Below are 27,312 nucleotides of genomic sequence, written 5' to 3'. Positions count from 1 at the left end.
GCTGCTGTTGCGATGACCTCATCCTCCGACCCACCCTCCTGCTGAGAGATGTGATCAGAATATAGGGGACAACTGGCCTCGGCAGCCAGAGGAACTGTGTCATTCGGAGAGACGCCCCTCCTTCTGTGCCTGAAGGCCAAATGCACGAAAGCTCTTGTTGCCTGACAGTCCAGCAGACTGATGATGAAGGTCATGAAAGTTTGTTAAGCAACAGGTTCAAATGTTTCCCATGATTAATGTCTCCCGACACTGAACCGAGTCCCATGGGAATTAGGGCTGCACGGTATATTGGAAATGATCGTATATGCGATATTCATGTTGCGGAGAGTTGCAATAACTTTAATTTCTTTTTTAATTTTATGCTTAGATTGTACAAATTAGACCAATCAGAAGGGGCCTTACTTAATACGTGCAAAGTAGGACTTATATACTACTGATAGACCGCAGGCCCAAAAGTGAACCTAGCGGCTCAAAGCAGAGAGAGGAAAATAAATATGGCAGGAGTAGAGACGAGCGAGGAAAACTACAACGACGTCCTGGTGCCTAAAAAGAACGATATGTTTGAAATAGTTTTTTAAGTCTGAATTAGATTTAATTACATCAGAAGAATATGTGTTACCTGTTTATTTCAGTATGATAATGACATATCTAAATGATTTAAATAAATAGTGTTTCTTTTGGGAGAAAAACACAGTTACCGCAGAACCCCAAACAATAGGGCAGCATATCGAATATTTTCTCAATACCGTGCAGCCCTAACGTGAATGTGATATTAAGAAGTATACACAGAGATACACACAGCATGGAGGTGAGGGGTTACTTGACACTTACATCATTTATAAAATAGAGTAAATATTCAGCAGGATGTATTGTAGATATTTTCAGCTCTGATGTCTTCAGGGACAGATAAGAGCTGCATCCACAGTGGGGCGTCTGTCGCTGGAGATCCCACGACACCCTCCCGCGCAACAAGTGCATCACTGCGCGCACATTCAATATTTAATATTGCAAGTAAATGTTTTGCGCTTTGGGTATACAGCGGGATGATAAATGACCCCCCCATTGCACGTTTGTTTGTAAGGATAACTGAGAGGTTTGGGTCCGACAAAACGCAAATAATATCCAATATATCTATGTAAAATATACGTTTTGATAAATTATTTCCCCGTTTTCAGATCAGCAGATAGCGCAGGATTCAAACCGTCTATCGGTTGCATGTATGAAGAGCCTGAAGGGTTAGAGGAGGGGTTTTATTTTCTTGCGTCCCGCCCATCAGTAGTTTGACCAATCAAGTGTTTCTGCGCCCTGCTGTAACCTAACACACATTCGCACCGACATCCGTTGGGTTCACATCCACACACAAACCGAAAGCCCACGATGAGCGGCTCTCCTTCATCTCTCGTGCGCTAGAATGACGGAGCGTGACGCGGGTGACCGGATCGCGGGTGTGTTTCTCTGGCTCTGTGTTTATCTGAAGGGACTGACACCAGACTCTCCTGCTTCTGCTTCTACTGGAAACTTCTGCCAACATCTCTGACGGACACATTCGTGGACTGATATTGATTTCTGGTTGTATTACAGTAAGAGCTGCGGGCGCGCACGGCTGTTATATCTGCATTAAAGTGTCAGTGGAAAGCATGCGTTCATCACGCATGTGTGTTAGAATGAAAACATAAGCCCGGACTCTGTGTGTGGTGTTTTCTGTGTCTCCGGCTGCGCAGTTCACATTTATTGAGCGTAGTGCGGAGAGAGACATTTGGAGACTCCAGTGAGATCAGCTGTGAGCGCAGATGTGAATGAAAGTCCAGTGAAGAAACAGGAATAACCGACTGTACTGTAGACATGCTGCAGATAGAAATGATGGTGTTCGTGGGTGTCATTCTGTGGATGTGTGTGTTTAGTCAAGAGCCCAGCTCGAAGGTGATGGCTGATCGATACGCGGTCTACTGGAACCGAACCAACCCGAGGTGAGTGAGTGGACCTGCGGGTTTATGTGCACGGCTGTTGTGCGGAGAAAGCATTGCACTATAGTTTCACTTTACGTTTAACAACAAGTGTTTTAAATAACAACAGAAACGAATATTATACGAATATATATAGCTAAAGAAGAACAGTTGCGAGATATTGAAATAAAATAAAGCAGTAAGATATTGGACTGCAGTGATAAAACGATACATTTGAAGAAATAACTTCCTGTTAATAGTGTTGCTTAAGTGCGCGCGAATAGACACTTCTCTAAATTATTAGTTATGTATATGATCGTGCATCTTATAGAGATGATATTTTATCCATTTATTTATGTTTTATCTTTTCATAAAAGTGTCTATAAGAGATCAAACACCAGCGTGGTTCAAATAAACAGCACTGATGTTTAATAAAAACTTTATATACAGTATAACACGCGGCGCGAGTAAAACTGAGGTATTAAAAGTTTGCGGTTTCGGGTCACGCGCTGCTGAACGCACGAGTTTATATTTGTGTTAAACGTTATTACAGCTGATTCATTCATTTGGTTTTCTGTGGCATTTCTGAGTTAATAGCCTGTCTTAAGCTGTGGCGATTTTCTCAAAATTATTAAGATAAATGTTTACATGTTCACTCATGAAAGTCGCCACACAGTTTTAAAATGATCTGAAAACGTTTTCCGACAGCCAAATTATTAATTAATCAACGTGACTAAAGCTTCGGATAGACAATGAAAACATTTAATAACATTTATAATCTATATAATAACATTTAAAAATATATGTGTTTGTATTTTGACATTATGACAACTTAAAGATGATTCTTCTGATTTTAAAGGGTTGAATAATGAAGGGTCAAATACACGCGGCCTATGTCACACAGAAGAATAAACAGAAATAATGAAGTAAATACATTTGCAAAATACAAAGTTATAATATAAAATTGTGTAGAGAGATATACAGTATAGTGTGGATTAGGATTTTAATGTAATTTACGTACAAACTTATTTCTTGTATTTTGTTTATGCCTTGTGAATGATCGCTACAGTACTTCTTGTCTAAAGTAAAGACAAAACCTCTTAACTAACTCTTAATTTGAAATTTATCTGCAACTTTGATTCCTCTCTGTAGAGTTTAAAGTAGATGTTGTATATAAACCTGCACTGAATAAATCCATGAACGTGCGTTTAGTCTCTTTTGTGTTTAGAAAGCAATTTATTTATGTGACACTCGCTTTAAACAAAAAATGCAAAGTCAGCTTTAATCAGATAGCCTATATACACACTTTCATTTGGACGTGTTTATATTAAACCAGCTGACTGTGGTTTTAATATAAAAAGAGTAAGTTGTCTTTTATTAACAGTATAATTTCCAGCAGCACAGAACATTTCCACTGTATTACCTCGAGCTGCTCCAATGGTTTTCATGGTTTTATCCTGAGTTTGCTTTGAGAAAGAAGAAAGATTGATAGTAAGAAATGTTTTGTGTCTGCTATCTTGATTTGTAGTAATTTTGTACATTCTGAAATAGGAGAGATTATTGAACACATAGACCATGAAGCTGAAATTGATTCATTTGTGTGATGTCTGTCTCATATAAATAAACAAGCACAAATAAAAATATAAATGTAGTACTTTTTCAGATCTCTCTCAGATGAGTTCTGACCAAATATTAGGAGACTTACAAATGTATGAATGAGGTAAAGTGTCAGGATCTGTCTGTCTGTCCGCTTCTTTCTTCCAGTCTGGTTGTTAATTGCTTAATTTCCCCTTCATTCCCACCGCACCTCTGGCTCTTCTAAAGGGCCGTAATGAGAAATCTGCAGTGTTTGGCATGCTGAAGAGTTCCTTCCCCTTTAGCTGTGGCTTTCTTTATGTCTTCGTGCCATGCTGAGCAGAGAAAATGAATGAATACAATTAGTTATTTCAGGATCTTCCTTCTGACTGTGTGGGTCGTATGTTGGAGATCCCGGGCACAGGGGTCACGCAGTCTCCAAGCGGAAACCCCACAAATATTCAGCTGTAACACGATAGTTGCTCGTGAAAATGTTCCATGATGAACTGATGAGAAATGTGTTCCTATTCAACCCGACCGCATCGTACCGTTCGTTGTGTGTATGTATGGGATGTCTGTGATTGTGTTTACAACCAAACTTCCTCGAAAATACAACCATGTTTAATATGCACTTAAAATAATCTTTTATGTGAACACCTTAGATAGAACTGAAAAGAAAATCTTAAAATAAACACACTTTAAATATCTTTAACTATTTTATTGGGTTAAATAAAATTTTAAGAGAGTAGTTCCCATCGTAATTCAACCGAATGGAATGTAACATTTCTGACCGCCAACTTTCCACAACCTGTATTCACCGTCCTCTGTGTCCTCTCACTGACTATTGTATTACTTTGATGTCAGATTTCTGGGATTGTTGAATATGTTATCCATGAGGAATATATAACACAGAAGAGTCCATGGCGAACAGTTCCTCATGCATCTGGTGTTACTTCAGTTAAATATGACAACAGAACCTCTTATTCTTCTCGCTTAAACAGATTCAGACTGACTGGACTACTTTTGACGCTGGCTATTTTACTCTTCTAGTATGCTAAAACTATCCCGTGATATGTAAAACGTACTGTGCTTTTTCCTTTCTACATTCATTCTCGCAGTGGATCAAAGACGTGTGTGTGCGTGTGTATGTAAGGAGATTTAAGAAGGTACAAAGAAAGTCAAACGTGCTCTGATGAATTATAATTCATGACTGAAGGGGGAATATTATTAGAAGGAAAGACGCAGATATTACACTGGATTCAGGAAACTGAGCCTCACCGAAGCAGTGGGACGTTTGTACCAGAATTTTTTAATATAGAGAGAAACCTCCAAGACGAGATGATCTACAGATGCGCTGCTGTTAGAGTCTTGTGTGATATCTTGTGTTGCGTTACATGAATATCTCTGTGTTAAAAGAAGATAATGTTTTGTAATCTTACAGTGTAGGTTGGACTGTGTGTCTAGAGTAGCGGATGGGAGATTATGCTTTGATTTGAGTTTCTTTAGTGTTTAGTGGTGTAGACGGAAATCCAGAGCAGAATTTATATGCAGCAAGAATTAATCAGCAGATTATTTTAATCATTTAGGACAAACTTTTATCTTGTTATTTTAATGCATCCAGTCATCATTGCATCATCTAGGTTAACTATAGATATAGTCCTGCTAACCCACTTATATCCAAAATATATTTGTTGTATTGGTGAGATGTCTGGTAGTCCATCATGTTAGCAAAGTCAGCAGTCTTTGCTTTCACTTATTCATTTTATTTCATTTATTTTTGAGCTATGTTAGAGGTCTATTACATTTTCACTGACAGCCCAAATTTAGCCTTGTTTTAGTCTAAACATCTGGGTTAAAAGCAAAATTGCCTGGGTCATCTGTTCAAATCTCCACTTTTTATTTTATTTAAAAAAATGTTTAAATGCAATGCTTTATGAAGCAGGGTTTGGTTTGGAGTATACACTGTAAACCCGGACAAGTTGAATTTACTTAAAATTGGAGGAAAGTTGTTGCCTTAAAAAATTAAATAATGTGAACTAAATAAGAATTTAACTTAAAATTTCAAGTTCCAGTATAATTCAGCAAGTTCATTGAACTTAAATTTTAACATATATTTAAGTAGTTATCCGTTCTTATCAGTTCTTATTCTGTAAAAACATAAATAATCAAAATATTCAGGCACAAGGGATTATAGGTATTCCTTACAACATGTACTGATCATTTTAAGTTTATTTCACTTAAACGTTTTGAATGTGCATATGCATTTCATATGTTAAATAAACAAAGATTTATATGTCAAAAAATATAAATATTAAGTGATGTTTACTTTATTGTTTAAGTAAAGACAATTTCTGGGTTAATCTCTCATCAGTGATGGTAATTTGCTAAAACTAAAAAATATGGCAGTGTTTAAGTTATTACAACATAATAAATATAGTTAAATATTTTAGATAAATAATTTGTTTTAATATAAATGAGTATTTCAGGTTTAAGCAAATAATGTTTAAATGTTTCATCATTGTATTGCGCGTATAATTTATTATTCTTTAAATATGACCTGACATCCACGCGGCTCTTTCACACCTCTAAAGTACATCGCCTCCAGCTGCTGGAAAATTCTCCAGAAAATTGAAACGGGTTTAGTGAAATTTACGAGCTTGAAGATTTTGGAGGAATCATTGTAGATTTCAGAAGTACAGAACAAATATTGCACAAGTATTCACCACGTACAGACTTCTGTAGTGTAGTTATAAAATCACCTCCTGTGAGATTTTGCACATCTCTAGTTGAGCCCTTTTCATTATTTTTCAAATATGCATCGCCGATACCTCAAGCACAAACAAGCAAACAGAAAGTGGGCTCTCGGCCCTCCGGACCGCCCGCTGCCTGTGAGGAGAAGGAACGGGCCGCTGTAAATATTGAGCGGCTGCTTCTTTCTCTCTCGGTCACTGTGAAAGGCCACTATTGTTTCTCTCTCCCTGGCCCGGGTCGAAAGTATGCATGTATTTAGAGAGCGGGTGAACAGGAGATCTTGAGGGTGGGGGGGTGTAAAGGGTTCATGGTCCTGCTTGTATTACTCTCAGTGTTACAATGGAGAGTAGAGACTGGTGAGGAGGGCACACAGAAGAGGAGGTGCTGTTCTCTTGGCATTGGTTTCTCCCACGCCGAGTGGGTTTCTCACACGCATGTGTCTGGTCAGTTCTGCGGGGCTTTCTTTAGACACTGAACAATGTAGGTGACATTTTAGAGCTCAGAGTCTGTGACAGGCCCTAAGCCGATGGGATTAACCCCAGAACTGAGCTTTGTCCTTCTTGAGGTGTAGTCTTCTGGGTTGAGGTGGGGCGGGGGGTCGTGTTGGGTTGTTGTTTTAACTACAATAAACAGAAGTGCTGTTACTGTATCTCAAAGAGTTTGGATGCGTTTTACTGAATCACTTCCCTACAAAACTTTTAACTTGAAGGCTATTAATTTTTTTTCCAGCCCAGTCTCATGAAATTTCAGTATATAGTCACATCATTTTTCAATTCTTTTTTCTTGATATTATCACGAATTTCCACGTTTTTTCGTGATTTCTGTTTTTGTGTGATTATCACGTATTGGTTACTCAACTGTTTTGTCCTATTTTCTTACAGTTGTCGCTTCGGTTTAGGGTTTGATTTACAAAAAATGACATCCAAACTCAACTCTAATCCTAACGCCAGGCGACATATAAAAAATAAATCAGAAAAAAATAGTATAAACCAATACATAAAGTGGCATTCTAATGCAAGCTCCAAATCTAACCCTAAACGAAGCGACAATGGTTTAAAGGTGGGAGGAAGTAGTTGAGTGATCGGTGCGTGATAATCACATGAAAACAGGAATTCGTTATACGATCACGAAAAAGCGCGGAAATTTGTGATTATATCACAAAAAAAAGAATAAATAAAATAAAATTATGTGACTACATCACAAAACCCCATGAAGCTGGGTAGTTTTTTTCACAAATGCACATTTGTCTTTAAAAAAATTTTTTTTTTTTAATTTGAATTGTTTGTGCATGATTCACAGACTTCCATTTATTATTTACAATATGATTACAATCACGTTATACTGATTATAAAATGTGCAAAATATTCATAATATACATAGGGGCGGTTAACCGGAGAGGGTTTATACTATAGTCCCAGACTAAAATGCATGCCTTCATTTAAAAACATCTTTTACTGAGATCTTTTAACACGTATCTGTGCCATAGTTTTGTCTCAAGATTCACACCAGTATTGTGTTTTGTAAGGTATGTCTGTGAATGTCCAAACATAACTAAGGGTTAGTCCTGGATTTAGCTAAACCCTGACCCATAAAGATTTAATTTCTAAACTTTAAACTGAAATGGTTTATAAAACAACTTTCATGAATTGAAGTGTGATAAAGTAAAGTTTGTTTCATTAGTGCTGGTAGTTTTTGCAGTTAAGCTGATGGGTCTTGTTGATGTTCAAGCCGTGTTGTGTTTGTTTAGGGTTTCTGGGATCCAGTGACTTTCATCCTCTCATTCATGAGTTAATAGCAGAGAGTCACTAAAAGGCTTTAAAAGCCATCAGCTCATTGTCTACTGACACAAAAACCCTTCCTCTATAATCCTTCTTCCTCTCTTCCTTAGAAACCTTCCCGCTCACATTCAGCATTCATATTAATCAGTGTTTAAGACCTAATGAGATAAATAATGCTTAAGAGGAACCCTGGAGTGTCTTTAGAAGTCTGGACAAACACAAGATATAAGTATCGGCCTTCACGTTGTGGCTGAGAACTTTGAACATTCCTTTAAAAAAAATCCTTAAAATACAAATGAGCAGTTCTCATCGCAGATGTTTTAAAAGCGACATTTCTCATTTGTTTGTAAATCGGGGTCTGTTTGGCTCCCGATCTCTTTGCGAGGTTTTTCCCGCCTGTCAGTGCTCAATGGTCCGGTCCGTGTAGAAGAGGCCATCTGGGGCGACTTCTCGCCTCTCTCTCTTTGGACTAATCACGGATTACTGGCCCTTTAAATTTTCTGTAATAGGCTCAGGGCTTTTGGGGTCTGGAGGTTTTGATTTAGGACAAATGTTTCGGCTGCTGCAGGTGACTGGCGGTCCATTAATGCTCAAGAGGAGCTGACATGAAATACACGCCTGTTTTAAGACAGATATTGAGATCTGAAAGATTCCACATTAGACCATTTCAATTCTTGAGATTTCATTTTGATAACAATCAATAATTGTTGAATTTATTTAATGTGCTAAAAACCACAAAAAATACTATGAATCTGTTGAAGTTTTATAAGTTGTATTTAGATACATTTTTACATTCAGTGTTTTTTATGTAAGTGTTTTTAGTCCTGAACACATCCATTTAAAACATTTGTAAATGTTTACTTGATTAAATAGTATTTTATTAGATTTGTAAATTAATTTATTTAAAGTTATTTTTAAATTTAAAACACTGTGCAACTCGGCAATAAATAAATCAGGCAGGTTAATAGAATTTTTGACTGATTGATAAAATTAATAACAGATTTTATTGTACATGTGCGTTTAATTGTGTATCTTTTTGATTTTCATATTCATAATGTTGCAGATGTTCTGTGTTCACACAGCTTTCATTGTTTCTTTTTTCTTTGAAAGGGGTTTGAATTAATTGCATAGCTCAACCAGCAAAAGGACAGAATTGTGTTTTTTTTTAAGCGTTAATCAGCCAATAGAAGGGAAGGATTTGCTGGCGTTTGATTGGTGCAGACAGTGAAGCAGAGCCTGATGGTGTCGGGTGGGGTTGGAGGGTGTATAAAATATTAAGAGCTGTTTGTGATCTCACAGTCAAGCTGTGCTAGCAAACCTTCGCACGCAATCCTGAAAAAATCAGGTCAAGGCGGCCATGTTGATGCTGCAAAGGTGATCGTAAAATCTGAGGATTAAAATGCAACTTGTGTGTTTTTGTGCATGTGCTTCTACCCAGAAATCACATACTAGACAGATTTAACATCAACTATCGTGCATTAGACGTTTCGTTAAAAGACGCCATTTTGGTTAACAATCACACCCTTGATAATAAAAGTTTGATTTGACACTCGCATGCTGAAGATTCAGTTAAGATTAAGATTTTTTTGTCGTGTTTTTTTGCAATAAACCAAAAACAATTTTATCCAGAAAAGTCAAAGTGTTGTATCATTCCTGATGAAGTGTTGATGTCCTCATATGTTAGTAATCCACATTGATGCTCTCAAGAGTTTTCTCTTATCTATAAACTACAGAAGCGTTGTGCACGAGATCTGCACAGATTCACTCCACCAGTGAACATCACCCTATCACTACTAAGAGCTACATCGCACGAAAGTGCCTGAATTATTCACGCCCATAATCGGCCTTTATGTCATATCGCCCGGTCGGGGCCTGTGTTATTCTAGTGCATAATTGATGCTGCTCAGAAGTGGAAAAGTTAGAATAGCAGAAGTAATTTAAAGGGAAAGTTCAGGCAGTAGCTCAGCGCCGGGGCTGGTGGCAGGGAGTGAGGGGGCAAAGGCAAAGAGTGTCGGGGCAGAAAGATTGCGTGCAGGGGTCAGACACAATCTCAGACGAGGGGGGTCGGTGGTCCGGATACATCAGGCGTAACCACTGCTGACATTGAGCTCAGACAGAATATCGACTCTGAGGATTAACAGTCTGCTGATGACTGCAGAGAACAATGTGTTTAATAATGAAAAACGCCTGGCGTTAATTGTAGCTTTTTGTTTCATCTTATTTAATGTAGTGCATTAAAAACAAAAGAATAAACTAAACATATTTTGTTTCGTGGCCAGACATATTAGGTCAAAACATAAAATAACTGCATAAAATGTGATTATGTAAAATTAGCATTTGAGAATGAATATATATATATACCTATTAATTAGGGCTGTCAATCGATTAATTGTGATTAATTGCATACAAAATAAAAGTTTGTGTGTGCATAATATATTTGTGTGTATTGTGCATAATTATTATGTATATATAAATACACACATACATGTATAAATTCAGTTTTTTTTATTTATGTATATATTTTTTATTTATATATAATATATATTAAAATCTAAATAAATACACAAATGTTTCTTAAATACATACATGCATGTCTGTGTATTTATATATACAAAATAATTACCAGAATACACACACATATATTATGCAAACACAAACTTTTATTTTGTATGCGATTAATCTTTTGACAGCCCTAATATTAATTATACATTTGTGCATTATTGGGAATAAAACAATTATTTATATAATTTTTTTTGTCTCTGATAACTATTGATGTTATGTTTTTTTTTAAAACGAACAAGAGAATGATTAGAGGATCAGACTGACAATAAAGAAGAATATTTCAGTCATTTCACTCAGATTTCGGCGGATGTGTTGAAAGTGAAACTCTAAACCATGTCATTAACTATCAGTCTCTAATTAAGTCTAGTGCATCTTTTGTTTGACACACATTTACCTGTCATGCACTTATGACCTCAGGTTTAGTTTGGTTTACACCTCAGTCGCCTGAGAGAAACAAAGACCTTGAGCTTTGTGTTTGTGAACAATGAATGCTGGGATTGAGTTACAAACATGTGGGCTTAAGTAGCAACCAAACACAACGGGTACAAAGATGCTTGTGGGAAATTCTTAATCTTCAGATGAACACGACACCTGAGAAGTAAATCACTGACCGGCACACATCACATTAACTGGAAGATGCTGGATTACATCCGGACGGTCTTCTGTGTGTGCTTTAAATTCAGTTATCTGAAGTGCTGATTTTTATCAAATATATTTAAAAATATATACATATAAATATATTTTTGCATGTATTTTACAGATAATAATTTTATATCATCTCTTGTAATTATATCATCTGTATTCCAAATAATCGACGCATGACTTTCTATTTTTTTGTTTATTATGCCAAAAGCTCAGGTGGCCAACGATGTCAGTGCATTCAGACCAAAAGCAAAAACTTTTGTCCAGTAACTGACATCTTCCTCCCATTGGAAATCCTCAAGTGATCAATGCATTGTTTCTTAAGAGAAGCATAAATATTTCCATGAAGAGATGAGCTAATACACTCATAAACGTGTCCTGCTGTATGAGCAATTAGTGATGTGGTGAAAGCACTCAATCTGAAACAGACTTTACAGCGCTTTTATGGCATGTATGAGCCGCTACAATGCGGCCGTAAAGCCGCTGATAGACGCATTAGTTGCTGCGTGTCCAGGAAACATATAAAGAAAATTTATGAGCTTTCTCAGCGAGTGCACCTTTATATGCGATGAGTCCACACAAAGTTTTTAATGGCCACAGAGTGCCATCTACAAAACAATGTCACAATATTTCTTAAAATATGAAATGGTAAGTTTGTGATTTTGTTCTGTATGATGGAGTGTTTATAATGTTTCAGACATAGTAAAGCATTTTGTATGGCACAAATCTCTCATATGAGAAGTGTATTTGTAGTTGTTTGTTGTGTTGTGTTGGATTCACGCAGATGCAGGCAGTTATTGCTGGGTGATTTCCTGATTGTGTTGGATTAATAGACACACATCTAATCTTTCTTGCTAATATAAACACACATTATTAGCCTATATTCTTGAGTTTTCGCTGCCTAAATCAGTCATTCACCTCATTATAGCCTGAACATTCATATAATATATAAGATGGTTTATGAAGTCAATATTTGCTTTCTAAGATTTTGTCCATTTCATTTTGATAGGTTTATTTAGAGTTGTGTTTACATCGTCATAACTTAGATATCGTCAGCATTGTTTAAAACATGAAGATCATTTCTTTTTTTGAGTTTAAATATAAATGATGGTAATTTTTTTTCAAAATTAATAATCAAAACCAATGAAAATAAAATAACTTTTAACTATTTAAAAAAATATATTTTTATATTATATACTGTCCCATATAACTTTTATTATATTATATAAATACATATTATATATAAAAAGTCCACACTCCACTGTATTTTATTAACTATATATTTACCATTATATTTATTGTTGGTAGTTTGCTAATATATTATATAAATGAATTATTTTTAATTGTTATGTGTGTCAACTCTTTATTTTTAGTATTGTGAAAATAGATTCTATTGTTCCATTTATTTTTAATTGTTGGCTTTATTTATTCATATTTTATTTTATTTATTTATTATTTAATTATTTATATATCTATTTAAAAAGTTTTTATTGCTTATTTTTCTCTTTTTTTAATATGGATAGTGATTGTTTTTTAAATTGTTTCCCTCTGGTTTTCTTGACATCACTGGATTATAAATGTTGATACACATTTGAACGGTTAGGGTTGTAAAATATTGTTTTAGCATCAACATTGCAGGACACATCTGTAGGCTAATAGTCACATCGCAAAAGTACGCAGAGCATTATTTTCCAAAAGGAAAACTGTATCGGTTGCCTTTGCCATTTATAAGAACAGCAGAGAGAAATCACAGATGTTTCTGTGAGAAATCTGTAAGCTTATAAGAGATGCACGGTAGAAGTTAATTCCTTTTAAACAGAGATTTTCAAATCATCTGGTGATATCACAATATACAGTACATCTTATTATAACAATAATAAAATACAGCAAAGCAAGTTTCCACCCAGTATGCTTCAAGCTTATTAAAAGTCAATTTGATGTTTTTTAAATGCTTCACATGATGTGGTTTTAGTTCTAATTCTATAAAATAAACCAAGTGCACTTCAGCTGAAATATTGCAAAACAAATTCAATTTGTTTCTTTCAAGTTTTTAAAAGTCTTCATTTGATTGAAGTTTTTCTTATTAATGTAATAATGTTGAATGAAGGTTTATTGTGGTGTATGGTGTGAAGGACTGTAGTGATGGGATGGAGGTAAAGGGGCTGTACTGTGTCTGAGATCAGAGAAGGAGGAGGAAGAGGAGGAGGAAGAAGAGGAGGGGGAGGATGATCACGTGCCTTTAGCTTTTGAGTTGTTCCCTGTTGGCTCTTGGCACGCAATGCTGAAAATACTACTGCCACCAACCCACCAACCAGTGCTTACTAAAGAATCTTCAAAGACTTTACAGCACACAAGAACCAATGAGGAAATGAAGGACTGAATCGCTTTCAGTTGCTATGCACACAGAGGATTTCTGTTGCCTTCAGTGCTTACTATGAATTTGATCTAGGTCATGTTGTAAGTGCTGGTTAGGGTGAACAGAAGGAACGTTTCTCTTTAATTTGATTTTTTTTGAGTAATTCCTTGACCTTTTTGATGTGGCATGCAGCTCCCATTTAACTAAAGGTCACGTCAATAAACATTAACACTGCTATTAACTCTATACCACATCTAATTCAATTAAATCAAGTCATTGTCATTTTGTCTACGCAAACACGCAAACATAAAGTTACTATAAATTGCCTTGTATACAGTATGTCAGTTTTCAGTCATATAAGTGAACTGTGACTAATGTAGTGTTTGTGCTCATCTAGCTGATGTCTCTAATGATTGATGTGTGTTTATACAACACCGACATCATCTCTATCTTTACTGATCACAGAACAGCTATAAGGGGGATTTCTATATAGAGTCAAACATTTCATTAAAGCTGATGCACAAACATTGAGCAGTCTGTTTTGTGAATCTGCATTAAATTGGTTAATTTGTTTAGCTTTGTTAGATGTGTTATGGGTTATTTCCTTGACCTGTGGAAATGGTCTTTTATTAAGACTTCACTGTTGTTGTTAATCTCACATAGAAACAGAAATCTCTTCATCACAGAAACACGTTGATTTTGTTAACGGCAGCTGTGAAGTTCAACTAGCCGGAGCTGTTTTGATCCAAACCAAACAGCTCATGAAGAAGCTGACGTCTCAGAGAAACACACGGCTAACTGAAGATCAGTTTATCATTGTGAATGTGTGATATAATGTTAGAAAATTCTTAGAAACACAGATCAGCATTCACAACCCATTTCAAATGAAAAACTGAGAGTTTGGAGTGGATTATGGATGAGATGTAGCAGCAGCATTAAAGGCGACATATCATGAAAATCAGACTTTTTTATGTTTAAGTGCTATAATTGGGTTTCCAGTGCTTCTATCAACCTAGAAAATGTGAAAAAGATCAACCCAGTAACTGAAATTTGGCTCCCCTTGTGATGTCAGAAGGGGATCTTATTATAATAATACCACCCCTTAATCTGCACTATCCAACCACGACATTGACATTTAGTACAGAGAGAGAGAAAATAATTGACAGCACAATTGAGTTTCAATTTCAACAAACCACCATTATGGTGAACAGTGTTTACATTACATTTCATCAGCTCATTTGCATTTTAAAGGACACACCCAAAAACAGCACATTTTTGCTCCAATGATCTGTGGGGTATTTTGAGCTAAAACTTCACATATGTGCTCTGGGGACACCAAAGATTTATTTGACATCTTAAAAAAGGCTTGTTAAATGTCCCAGTTAAAGTGCACCTATTATGCAAAATCCACTTTTACAAGCTGTTGAGACATACATATGGGTTGGCAGTGTGTGAACACAACCACCCTACAATAAAAAATCCATCTACTCCATCTCTTTTAATCTCCATTAAACCAAATCATTCTCATTAGACATGCTGCTTTTAAGCTCTTGTTAATGTGACCTCACACTGAAGATGCCCCGCCCTCTGTGTCATCATAGTTTCCACCCTCTGTGAGTTGTATGCTGTCTATCATGTCTCAATAGTGAGATACTACTTCAGATAACTGAAAGGGTTCACTGTCTCTTTTGGTAAGGGAGTGAGGAGCTGTAGCTCATTTGCATTTAAAGGTACAGACACAAAAACGCGTTTTTGGTCTCATCCAAATAGATGCATTTTGGAGATGCTATAATAAATAATCTGTAAAGATTACATCTTTTAAATATGAGCATAATAGGTTGCCCTTTAAAGCTCAAGTTCATGCTGTTTCTCAGTGATAATTCATGTTTATCTGTTTCAGTGCTCTATAAGCTGTGTGTTTGCCTGATATCTTTTCTTTGTGTGACGTCATATCTGTGGTCTTGTAGGTGATTGGTCAGTGTTTTGTAGATGTAGGGGTGTGGTCAGTCTACTGTCTATATTTATACAGCATCTGGTGGGTGGAATGGCGCTCTGTTCCTGATTTCAGTTGAGAGTTTTAAAGGCTTGTCATTATGAAAATTCCCCCTTTCACCGTGCTTTAAGTAGAGTAATCATCTCTGAGAGAGAGAGAGAGAGAGAGACAGAGGGGGACATTATTGCCCTGATGGTGGGGTTTCAAACCTTCTCTCAAGGTCGGTCTTTGTCCAGGAAAAATCGCACACAAACAAGAAACAAAGAAATTTCCAGTCATATATGACTACAGAAGTGCTTTATATTTAAGTTATTTCATTGATGCAAATCTTTTATTTCATAGTTCTTTGGAATACTTGATTCTGATTGGTCAGTGGCTATGTAGCCTACTCTTTATTCTCACGTAATAATATTATTTTTTGGTATTTATTTGGCTTTTTGATTATAGCTTTGGTTTAGAGCACCGATCGAGTCATTTAATGCGATGATCGACCGATTTGCGGTCGATTGATCGGAGCATCTTTATTGATGATGAATCCTGGTTCTGTTGTTGATCTGTTGCTGCTGTTTGCACGTTCAAATTAAATACAATGTTTTTATTGTTTTTCCTGAGTCACAAACAATCATCAACTGTATTTTTACTCAATGACAATTTAATATTAAAATCGTATCAGTTAACGGTTAATGTTTGGTTAACAAGCTGCGGTCGTCAGTAGGGAAAATGAACTAAAATGAACATTCATAGTTTGGACAGACTTCAGTGAATGTTTGTTTCTCCTGATCTTTATAACCCATTAATGCTGGAAATTAGTAGGGCTGCTGGATTATGGGAGAAATCATATCTTGTTTATTTTGGTAAAAATCATAATTCTTGATTATTTAACACGATTACTTAATGACTTTAAAAACATGCATTTATAGACACACGCACGCACGCACGCACGCACGCACGCACGCACGCACGCACACACACACACACACACACACACACACACACACACACACACACACACACACACACACACACACACATTCTGGTTTCCATGTTTTGTGGGGACATTCCATATACATAATGCATTTTATACTGTACAAACTGTATATTCTATTCCCCTTACCTACCCCATTCGCTAACCCCAACCATCACAGAAACCCTTCTACTACTTCACATTTTCAAGAAACATCATTCTGTTTGATTTATAAGCTTGTTTCCTCATGGGGACATCAAAATGTCCCCGCAAGGTCACAAAAATGCTGGTATTCCTATCTGTGTGGGGACAATTGGTCCCCACAACATCATAATTACCAGGTACACACACAAACACACACACACACACACACACACACACACACACACACACACACACACACACACACACACACACACACACACAATTGTGCATTGTTTAGTGTTGTTGCAGAAGTGCCTTATAACACATTGATCCAGTGGAATGTGATTCATATTTTAAACAGGAGGGATAATTTTGCTTTAGGTCGCTTGAAATGCATACAAACATAAACAGGATTACTACCTAGTGATCTGACTTCAGACAGATGCAAGTGCAGCTCTAAGAGAGAGAGAGAAAGACGCCATGATGCATTTTAAATTGATTATATTTTGTATTTGAAACGTGAGGGATAGTTTGCCTCAGCATGCGTGAAACGCATAACGCATAACAAATAGAAAAAGGTTAACTACTTTGTGCTTAGACTTCAGATCAAAATTATGGTATTTGGAAGAAATTAACTAAAATGTGCAGAATACAGCTATTTATCTACACAAACAACTTTTGATAGCCTGCAGATTTTCCCAGTAGATAAATAACTATAGGTCAAAACAGCTGACTTAACTATTGACCTAAGTGCCGTGGCAGGAACGTTTACTCGTGAAAGAGAGAGAGAGTCATTCTCAACGATGATTGGCCGAAAAAACATAACGTGAGAAAAGATGTGGCTAGAAGGGAGACAGCAACTGCCAAAATCATGTAAAATCTTACTGAATGAGCGCTGTTTTTATCCTAATGCTGGGTACACACCAAAAGATAATCGGGCTGATTTTGGGCCGATTTCCCCCCTTCCGACAATCCTAGCTATGTCCCGAGTATTGCGATGGTTTTACAGATATTCTAATCAGATTTTCCCTTCGTGTGAGGTGTGTTAAGAGTGTCCGAACCTGCTCGGAAGAACGTCGGAGCCGCGCCGATCGCGAATCGTAAATATTTGAATATTTACGATCAGAAATCCCGATGTGTGTGGGGAATCCCGAGGACAAATGCGAGCACGCTATTGAGATTATCACGTGAAACGAAACCATATCCAATCAGAAAGCGAGATGATGGGAGACGGAAGCAGTCATGGCGCAGCACAAAGGCCGCTTCTCATTTCCAGGCTGCATAAACGTCATCAAGACTGTCTTATTTCAGAATATTAACAGTTATAAAATTGACAATTATTCCTAGTTTATCGGTTATTGATGTAATATACTTATGACTTGCGAATGTAATGCTCAGTTAACTTGTATAAACCAGGTTTCATGACGTATGCAGCCTGCATATGCGACCTCCGCAGGCTACAGCCTTCGGATTGAGAAACGGCCAAAGTGAAGTTGATGTGGACAGTAGAGATGGAGGATCAGCTTGTTGATTTGTGGCAACAGCACGAATGTTTATACAACGTGTCTTGTTAAAATTATTCCAAGCACTATAATTGAAATGTCTTCCTGCATATCGTCCGCCATTCTGAAGTCTCGCGAGATTTTGTGGGATTTCCTGTGTTCACAGTCGAGACTCTTAAAAATCTGTTTGTGTGTGGTGTGCTGTCTTTGACACATAATGGCACACCACACACTATAGGAGCAAAACGGTTAAATCTAGGATTTTTTTATCCTCATGTTTGTGGTCTATCACATTTTTTAAATCTTATAAGATGTAAAAAATCTTCTGGTGTGTACCCAGCATAATCCTACCCCAAACCTAACTCTAAACCCAACATCTGGTGAGATTTAGGCTGTAGCTGTATCCCTTCTAGCCAAAAACCAAACAATAAGACGACGTGGATTACACGCATTCACCTTCTCCTCACAATTATGATACACTCTTTATGTATTGATTATGAAGATCAATGAGTTTAGAAGCATTATGATTGCAACGGCCATTTAAAGTGTCATAAAATGTGAAAATTATCGTGCATTATAGGAATATTTTTATTATAGATCATACAGAGGTCAAAATTATAGTACAAATGACGCGCTTGATTTATAACTTAGAACGAAATGACAGCACACTAATGGATCGACCTTGATAATCTTGTATTTGCAACCAGAATGTGCTGAAATCAAAATTGAAATTGAAAAACGATTAATTGCACAGCCCTAGAAATAAGTTTAGTAGAATAATGTCATTCTTTACCAAACTAACTACTGTACGTCTTAAATATGTCCTGAAAGTTCAGACTGTAACCAATGATCCAGACTAAAGCTGATTGATTTTCATTGGAGAAAAAAAGGTGAAATGTTACAGTAGAAGCACTGAACCACATGACAAGCAAGGACATGGCTTTTAATCTAACAGTTCTCTCTCTCTTTCACTTTCTCTCTTTGTCTGATGAATGTATGAGAGGTTCAGATGTCAGGTGTAGGGTAGAGGTTAATGGATCAGCTGTTTGATAGCTTGGACACAGAGTGCTCATATAAACATGAATTCATTTATGGCTCTTCCTCTGAGGGATTATGCGATGCTCTTTTGTGCCGTTTTTATTGCCCCCTGCAATTCTCTGAGTCATAATATGTAAATGTAAAATGCGTTGAATCTGTTATTTTATGTGGGCAGAATATTAAAATGACCTTTTGTTTTATGTTTACTTGCACTGAACATAATCAAATCATCTCATTTACATCCCTGTCTGTATCTGCGTGTCATAGGTTATGGATTATTTTTGTACTGGCTAGAACATGAACTTGCGTTGTTATCAACAAGGTCAAAATAAGGATTTTCATTATGCACATTTTTTATAATGTTAGCGTTTTATTCAGACTAGAAGTAATATAATTTGAATGTTGCTCTGAGTAAATAAGGGACGGGCAGCTGAAGGCAAACACTGAACCTCGGTCAGATGTTATGGTTTTTGACTTCTGTATCATCATGGAATACCTTTGCTTGTCTTAAGTACAGTGTGATGTGATTGATTTACTGATACATTTACATTCACACGGGGTGTAAGCGCTAACGTTTCTCATTTACTTTGAATGGGTGACGTCATGCGTTGCTGAACTAAATTGTGGATTCGTCAGTTTTGTGTCACTGGCGTTGCTCGTGGCAGAAGTTAAACATTTCTCAACTTTTCAAGCCCCAACACGTGTGTCAGCCAATCAGATCACCTTATGCAAATAACCTAGGGCAGAACTAGCCAATTACATTTATACAAGACTGGAGAACAGATGAGCATGTGTTGTGGCCACTGTGATTGGCTGTTTGCCATGCTTCAGACACGCCCTCCGTCAAGTGTTAACGCTTACGTCCCATGTAAATGTACCGTAAGAGACACAAAAACATTTTTAATAGTTTTCTCAATGTTTGAATGTTTTTAAATGCTTTTGCAGGTCATTTATTGGTCCTCATACATAGGGCTGTCGCGGTAACCGCATTACCGCGCTACTGACAAGCCCAACCGCATGTGAAAAAAAGCAACCGGCAACAACCGCGCCTTTCACGTTAAATTCATGAAACTATATGCCGCCTTGTTTTTCACGTCATGCAGTACATGGAGGTCCTAATAAAGGCCATCTCTGATTGTCAAGAGTTAAGAGAGTAGGCCAATTTGTTTTTCGTAAATTTCAATTAAAAATGTAATACTTCATATTTCGTTAAATCATAGTGAATGTGTGAAAAAGTAAAACTGAGATGACAGAATAACTGTGGCCGTCGTCAGCGCTCTTGGATCCAGTTTTAAAGATTAATGGGAGAAATGTACTTTAATCGTGTGGACTGTTCAACCCAAATGACGCCAAAATATAACCTGGTTGCTTACCAGCATTAAAACCTCATAAAAAAGGACCTTTTATAGGTTTTTTCTTTGTGCATCTGCAGCGCGAAAACTCCGTGGATGCAGCCAATATAACGCACCGCGGTTGCTTTTCTGAACTGACTGACGGCACACTTGACTTTCACCTAGACATTTAGATATGCAAGTTTTTCATCAACAGTATCTGCGTGAAAGACTTTTAAACATTGATGATTATCTGCCGACTCGACTGTTTCATCCCAGCATCCTCTATACACGGAGAGTCTGCTTTATTAACGGCTTTTCCTTCGGTCCGCGTGAGCTAAACGTTTCCACTAGTTTTGCTTCTTTTACTCGCATATAATTCTACATATTTTCGACAAAGGAAGACACAAGATATAATGTAAGTTATTATAGATAGCATTTAAGCTTGTTCTGAAATGATGACACATCTTTGTGACTAAATATGACCTCTCCAGCTTAATTTAGCCAAAATAATGATACATTCGTGTTCATACTTTATATATAAACGTTAATTTATCTACTAATGTATTATTAAAATGCCCTAAATTATTATGCATTGCCTTCTGTATTGCATTCGTTTTGTACATTTACAGGTGCACAAATACTGGCTCATTTTAATTTCTTTAAGACACTGCTGTGTTCTGTATTGGCCGATGCTCTGTTAATTTGCGCTTAACAAGCCTAAATGATGTTCTTCAATTTATTTTTGTTTTCTCAGATTTAAATGTATTTAGCTGTAGTATAGCTTGTGTTAATCTTTTTTTTTCACAAGGGGGAATACCTGGTAGCCTACCCTTCATCTATTAGTTGACGTCATTGTTCTTGATTTAAAAAATAATGTTATTTTAGTAAATGACGGCCGATAAAACCGCATACCGCGCTGGTGAGCCACGCAAAATCACCGCAAGGGAAATTCCTTCACCGCAACAGCCCTACTCATACAAAAACTTAAAGGGCGGGTCAAATGGTTTTACATACATTCTGACTTATTAACTTTTCCCCGCCAGCAAGTTAAATGCCTTCCAGAAAATGTTCTTCTTTAAATATATAAACATACAATATATCAGATTAAAAAACAGAAAAAAACTTTTCATCCTATCTTCATTAATAGCTTAATTTTTATCATTTCTCAAATAAGGGTAGGTTTCTTTAGAAATACAGAGGCATTTTGAGGCCGTAAAAAGCTGAGATAATTGCATTTTTGTGAATGACTTTTGATAGAGATCAGATTCAGAGCAATTATTAGAAACATACATGGTTGGAACTATTTGGCCTTAGCAGTTGCTTCCGTGTTTTATAAGTTGGGTAAGAGCGCCACCTCGTGGATAATAGTGGAAATATGGATTGCCATTTTCTCCTAATTGATTAGTTAACTCGTTAATTAAGTTAACTTGTCAATGGCGGGGAAAAGTAAAAACAGTTAAAGAATTGGATTCCTCATGCTAAACATTGGCAAAGGTTCAAAAACTTCTGAATCTGTTGACGTCACCGAAGTAGTGTGTTGTTTGTGAGTGAAATATAAGCTTGTTTAGCTTCCCAAAGAACCCAGTCTTATGAAAACAATGGATATAGTTTGTTTATCCGGGATAGCAGCAGTATTTTGCAGGTGTGTTTGTTTGTACAATCATAATTAATTCAGTTTGATTGTGTTTTAAAGCAATCGATTTCTATCATTGTTGAATCAGAATAACAGCAATCTTCTATTTCAATTGTTTAATTATTTCTTTGGAAAGATAAAGTAAAGGAGATTGAGTTTGTGTTTGCAGTTGTTGTTTTTTTTCTGAATGCAGTTCAGGGTACATAAGTGTAGTTAATAATGTTATGAGCCACTGTTTGCTGCCATTAAGTGCTGTGTCGGATTCCATTTAGTTTGTGTTTTTACAGCTCAGGGCAAAGCCATTATTATAAAACAAATATAAATGGTGTTTGCTGGCTCAGCTGCTTTACATCTGGGAAACACACAAATAAAATGACTTCATACAGTAGAAAGTTTTATAGCAGTAGCAAACACAATCAAATATTCTGCTGTAGATTTTCTTATCTTGGTTCTACAGCGAGTCTACATCAACCAATCAGAAGTCATAAAGCACCGCTCGCTTTTCATTTTTCTCTCCGAGGAGTCGTGTGTTTAAAAACAAGGTCTTTCTGACGGTAGGAAACGGCTGGGATCTTAATCCAGTGGAATCTGGAAAAGCGCTGAGCTGTCGGCCCGCTGGCTCACAGAGGTTGTGTCTCTTATGTAAACGGAACAAATTCCTTTTCACACTAATGGAGTATCACATTAATGCCTATAGAGATCTCTACACAGGGTCAGGTTAAAGGGCCACCAGAGGCCAAGACTTATCTCCTGTCCCATAAGAAATCAAAATAAATCCCATTGTGTGTTCAAGACCGTTCTAGAAGCAACAGTTGTCTCTTTAACAGCCGTATATAAACTCAATATTCAGAAAGCCTTTGTAAAGTTGTTTTCTCTCATGATACAAGACATCTATCTGCAGGCAAGCAAATTTGATCAACATTGCCCCGGGCAGTCCTTTATGTTGAGCCCTGCATATTTAAGTTCACTTAACTTGGTCGCCACATACTGTAGACTGAACTTAAATAGTTAAGTTCACCAAACTTTAGGGTGACCATACGCAACATTCTTACCAGGATTTCGGGTGGTTCTTGTGGAATTCGTATTTGTCACATACCTCATCAACATACAATCATCGTTTCATTTTTACTTTGAAATGTAACGGTTGCTTTTCTGAAATATAACCTGAAATAATAAACCTCAATGACATATGCAGACTTTCGGAAGATGCACACATAATCCTGGCCAGGACGCGTCCGGGAAGAATGACACGTACAGTATGCTCACCCCACCAAACTTGAAGTTTGTACAGTTCACTTAAACAATAAAGTTTACTTGGTGTTCATAAAGACTGAACTTAAATTGTCATTTAACTTTATATAACAAGGTGTAATGAAAAGTTTTTAGGTCTGACTCTATGTGAATGAATGAACAGCAGCACACAACAAACTGCACTGCACTTAATAAGTTAAATGTGATGCATGCATAACAAAGGAAACACTGATCACCTGACATAAAACTATCATTTACATCAAAAAAACATCAATAATCCTACAAAGAGTGTAAAACTCTTAAGATATTTGACTAACAACTGTTTATATGTCCCATCAGTTGTTTTTCTCTGAACAAAATAAAATGGTTTATGGGTATTCCTTACAGCATTTACAACTGATAACTTTAAGTAAATTGCACTTGAATTTTTAAGGTAATAAGATAAATGAACAAAGGATTAAAAATGCAGTTTTCTCATGAAAACTAATATTCAAGCATTTCTTCTTCATATCAAAATATTTTTAAGATCAAACTACAAACAGTTTGTCTTCATGTACAGCAGCCGTTTTGCTTAACTGTTGCTGCTGTTTTCTCTTTCTAAAGTTAAATTCAGATTTCTCTGTAATTGCTTTGTTGTTGTGAGCATCTGTTAATCTGACAGACTAAAAGCACTGAACTGATCTAAAATCAGATTCCTCAGTGTAATCTTCCTCTCTGTGGGGTTATGTCTCTTTAGATCTCCTCTCTTCCTCATACTGATTCAGTAAAGCAGTCTGTCTGTCTGTCTGTCTGTCTGTCTGTCTCACCAGCGGCCCAGCTGAGAGAGACCCCGTGAGTCTCGACTCTAACCCAAAGACAAATACCCCATGATGGGGCAGAAACAAAAGACTTTAAAGTGTCCCGAGTCCTCACGGTGAATCATCTGTTTAAAGAGATGAAGGAGGTCTGTTGTGTGAATAATAAAACCCCTGTGAGCTGTGTGAGTCTCTGGAGACCGACAGCTTCTCATGTTTAACATGGCTGTTCTTTTCTATCCGTCTCTGCAAGACACTACAGATCACACCGGCAGTTTAACGGTTAAATGCTGTTTCATTATTTTATTGTTTAATATAAAATTATTATTTGTAATTGTTAATTTTTTTATATAAAAATATATCTTTCTAAAAAGCATGTACATTTACGTGTACAGATCGTATAGTCCTTGAGTAATTAAAGGATTGGCCAGTGTCCAGGTTTAAAGCGGGCCGTTTCTGAACAACTGTGATTGGATAAGACGTGAATTAGCTACAGCACAAGTGAGTGACAGTTACCCATAAGCCATTGCTCACTTTGCTTCATAATTGATTCGGTGGCCGTGCCAGAGCCGCTTTCCATCAAGCGGTTGGTTGATCCACGGCCTGAGCCCTCAGTCACTGAACACATTATTTCTCAGACGTTGAAAACGACAATGTGTGCTAATTGTTTGATGTTAATACGCTCCATCAGTCAGAGCTAATGATGGTGCGGTCATAGCACATACTCATGGGTCCAATAAACTCCAATAACATTATTTGGGAAACGGGGGAGAAAAAATATGCCCTGCTCACACAGACAGTAATTCAATTATCACCTGTCTGTTATAATGGCTAGTTAACATAAATATTACTCTTTAATCTCATTCAGACAAATATAGTGACTTACAGTGAATGACTACACACCCCTCCCTACACAAACACACACAGACACTGCTGAGATTTAAAGAGCCAGTAAGACGTCAAATTTAAGCGTCCTATCACTGTTTTAAGTGCCGGCCAACAGGTTCAAATGCATGCAAGGTCAAAAAACACTGTAATTTTCTCAAAATATAAATTTAAAATTACCCCATTTCTCAGAGATCCCCAAACGATTCGTGTGAAGCTGTTCAACGACTCAGTCTGCCTAAACCCCACCTTTCAGTAGCCTACTCTGCTCTGATTGGTCAACTGACAGGGTCTCTGCACAGACCAGAGATCAGTGGTACAGACCAATAATAGTGCAACATGTATTGACCTAGTGCTAACATGATTTACTGAGAAGACATTATCGACATCAATACATATCATTCATCATTAATCCAAGCAATAAAAACGATGATAGAAACTAACATTTACACTCATTTAAGTATTAATGTAAGCTAACCGGGTCATAGCAAAACCTTAAGTGAGCATGCGTTAGCCGCTTGCTAACGTGACTCTCTGACAGAATATTAAGAGTTTAAACAACAACATCATTCATAATTAATCCAAGCAATAACAACAACGATAAAAACTAACAATTTTACACTCATTTAAGCATTTATGTATGCTAACCGGGTCATAGCAAAACCGTAAGTGAGCATGCATTAGTGTTTACACACTAACTAGCTGTGGGCTGGTCATAGTTTTCGTTTCTCCCGTGGGCAAGCCTGTAGGCGGAGATTATTATGCAAAGTGTTGGTATTACGTGGATAAAGTCAGGCAGAAGATTCAATCCATATGACGACTCATTTCAGCGATTCAGAGTCGATTTCAGCAATACAGGTCAGTTTCAATTTTGGATCTGTGTGGCTCTTTAATAAAGGAAGACTTACTGGTTAAATGGTTATTTAAATGGTTTATTTAAACCAAACAGGTGTTTTATTTAAAAATTTGTTTAAAATATGTAAACTATTTGTGTACATATTACTAAATGTCGAAAAAACACTATTGCAACACTATTAGCGTTAACCCCCTAGTATTTTTTTTTTTTGTTGCCATTGCTGCCTTTATTTGATAGACAGTATTTCACACGTCCCCTAGTATTTACTATAAAGTTGCTTTGCAACCATACAAAATTGTGATGAGCATTATAGAAATAAACTTGAATTTTAAACAATTAGTTACTGTACATATATGCGTGACATGGGCTCTTTATGTGTACATCTATATATATATGAGTCCGGCAGGAAGATGAAGTGTTTATGATAAATGTGTAGTTGTTTTGTGTGCCGGGTTGCTCGGCGTTAGGAATGTGAATAGAAGTTCTGGTCGAGTTCGAGGTCAGAGGTCAGCGTGTCGAGACAGCTGCGCAGTTCTGCTCTGAGCGACTCGCTGAATATGCAAATGGGTGATCTGCAGAGACGACGGCCTTCTAAATATCACCATCTCCCTTGATATTAACCCACACAGATCTCCGTCTCAAGCTTTAAGTTTCTAATTATTCACCGGTAATGAGAGATGCTTCCCGAACGCTTGGCTCCACGCGTGACCCTCAGTGATGTGATTAGTATGCATCTCTAGCAAAGCTAATTGTGGGTAGAAAAGATCATTGTTCCTCTGGCTTCCCGTATAAAGAGCATTAACAGCAGAGTTTAGCAGCCAGAGACCTGAGACAAGCCTGCTTATTGTCTGGAGCAATCTCTAACACGACCCCCCAATGTAAAATCAGCTTTTAACCCTTCTGAACGTGACAAGGTCAAGACCCAACCCTGTTTCTAGCCCCCAAGTGCTTTAACATGATGTTACTTGCGTGCTTGTCAAAAAGTGAAGAAAAGCCACATCAGTCAGCGTAACATAATATCACCAGATTGTAAAACTTAAAGGGCTCTTTAAAACAAATAGTTGGATTAGATTTCTGTCGGAATCATATCAAGTACTGTCTAACTGTTTCTTACAAACTTTTGCATGGCAATACCATGGTGATTTTGTATTTACTATAGTAAGAAATGAAATTGTTTGTTTAAAAATGTAGTCCACTACAGACCAGTAAACTCTTTCAAATACCACAACATAAATTTAAAGTAATGTCATCTGACTATGTACATATTTAGGATTGTCTCATGAAATAAACGTGCAAATTAAAAAAAGGAAT

At 36.8% G+C, this 27,312-nt stretch overlaps 1 protein-coding gene across 2 annotated transcripts in view; it reads left to right on the top strand.

Annotated features, from left to right (window-relative positions):
• Window positions 1-1,317: 1,317 nt before the first annotated feature.
• efna5b (ephrin-A5b) overlaps window positions 1,318-27,312 on the top strand; it is an 89,231-nt gene continuing 63,236 nt past the window's right edge. The window contains exon 1 of one of the 2 annotated variants that reach the window (XM_055167384.2): window positions 1,318-1,967. In XM_055167384.2, the coding sequence (XP_055023359.1) occupies window positions 1,843-1,967 (125 nt within the window). In that variant the 5' untranslated portion in view covers window positions 1,318-1,842. The remainder of the gene's footprint in view (window positions 1,968-27,312) is intronic. The other variant, XM_055167383.2, reaches the window with a different exon arrangement.

Source organism: Misgurnus anguillicaudatus, chromosome 5 (assembly GCF_027580225.2).
Source record: "Misgurnus anguillicaudatus chromosome 5, ASM2758022v2, whole genome shotgun sequence".
Taxonomy (NCBI): Eukaryota; Metazoa; Chordata; class Actinopteri; order Cypriniformes; family Cobitidae; genus Misgurnus; species Misgurnus anguillicaudatus.
Note: the sequence above shows the minus strand (reverse complement) of the source record. Positions and strands in the feature narration are given on the sequence as shown.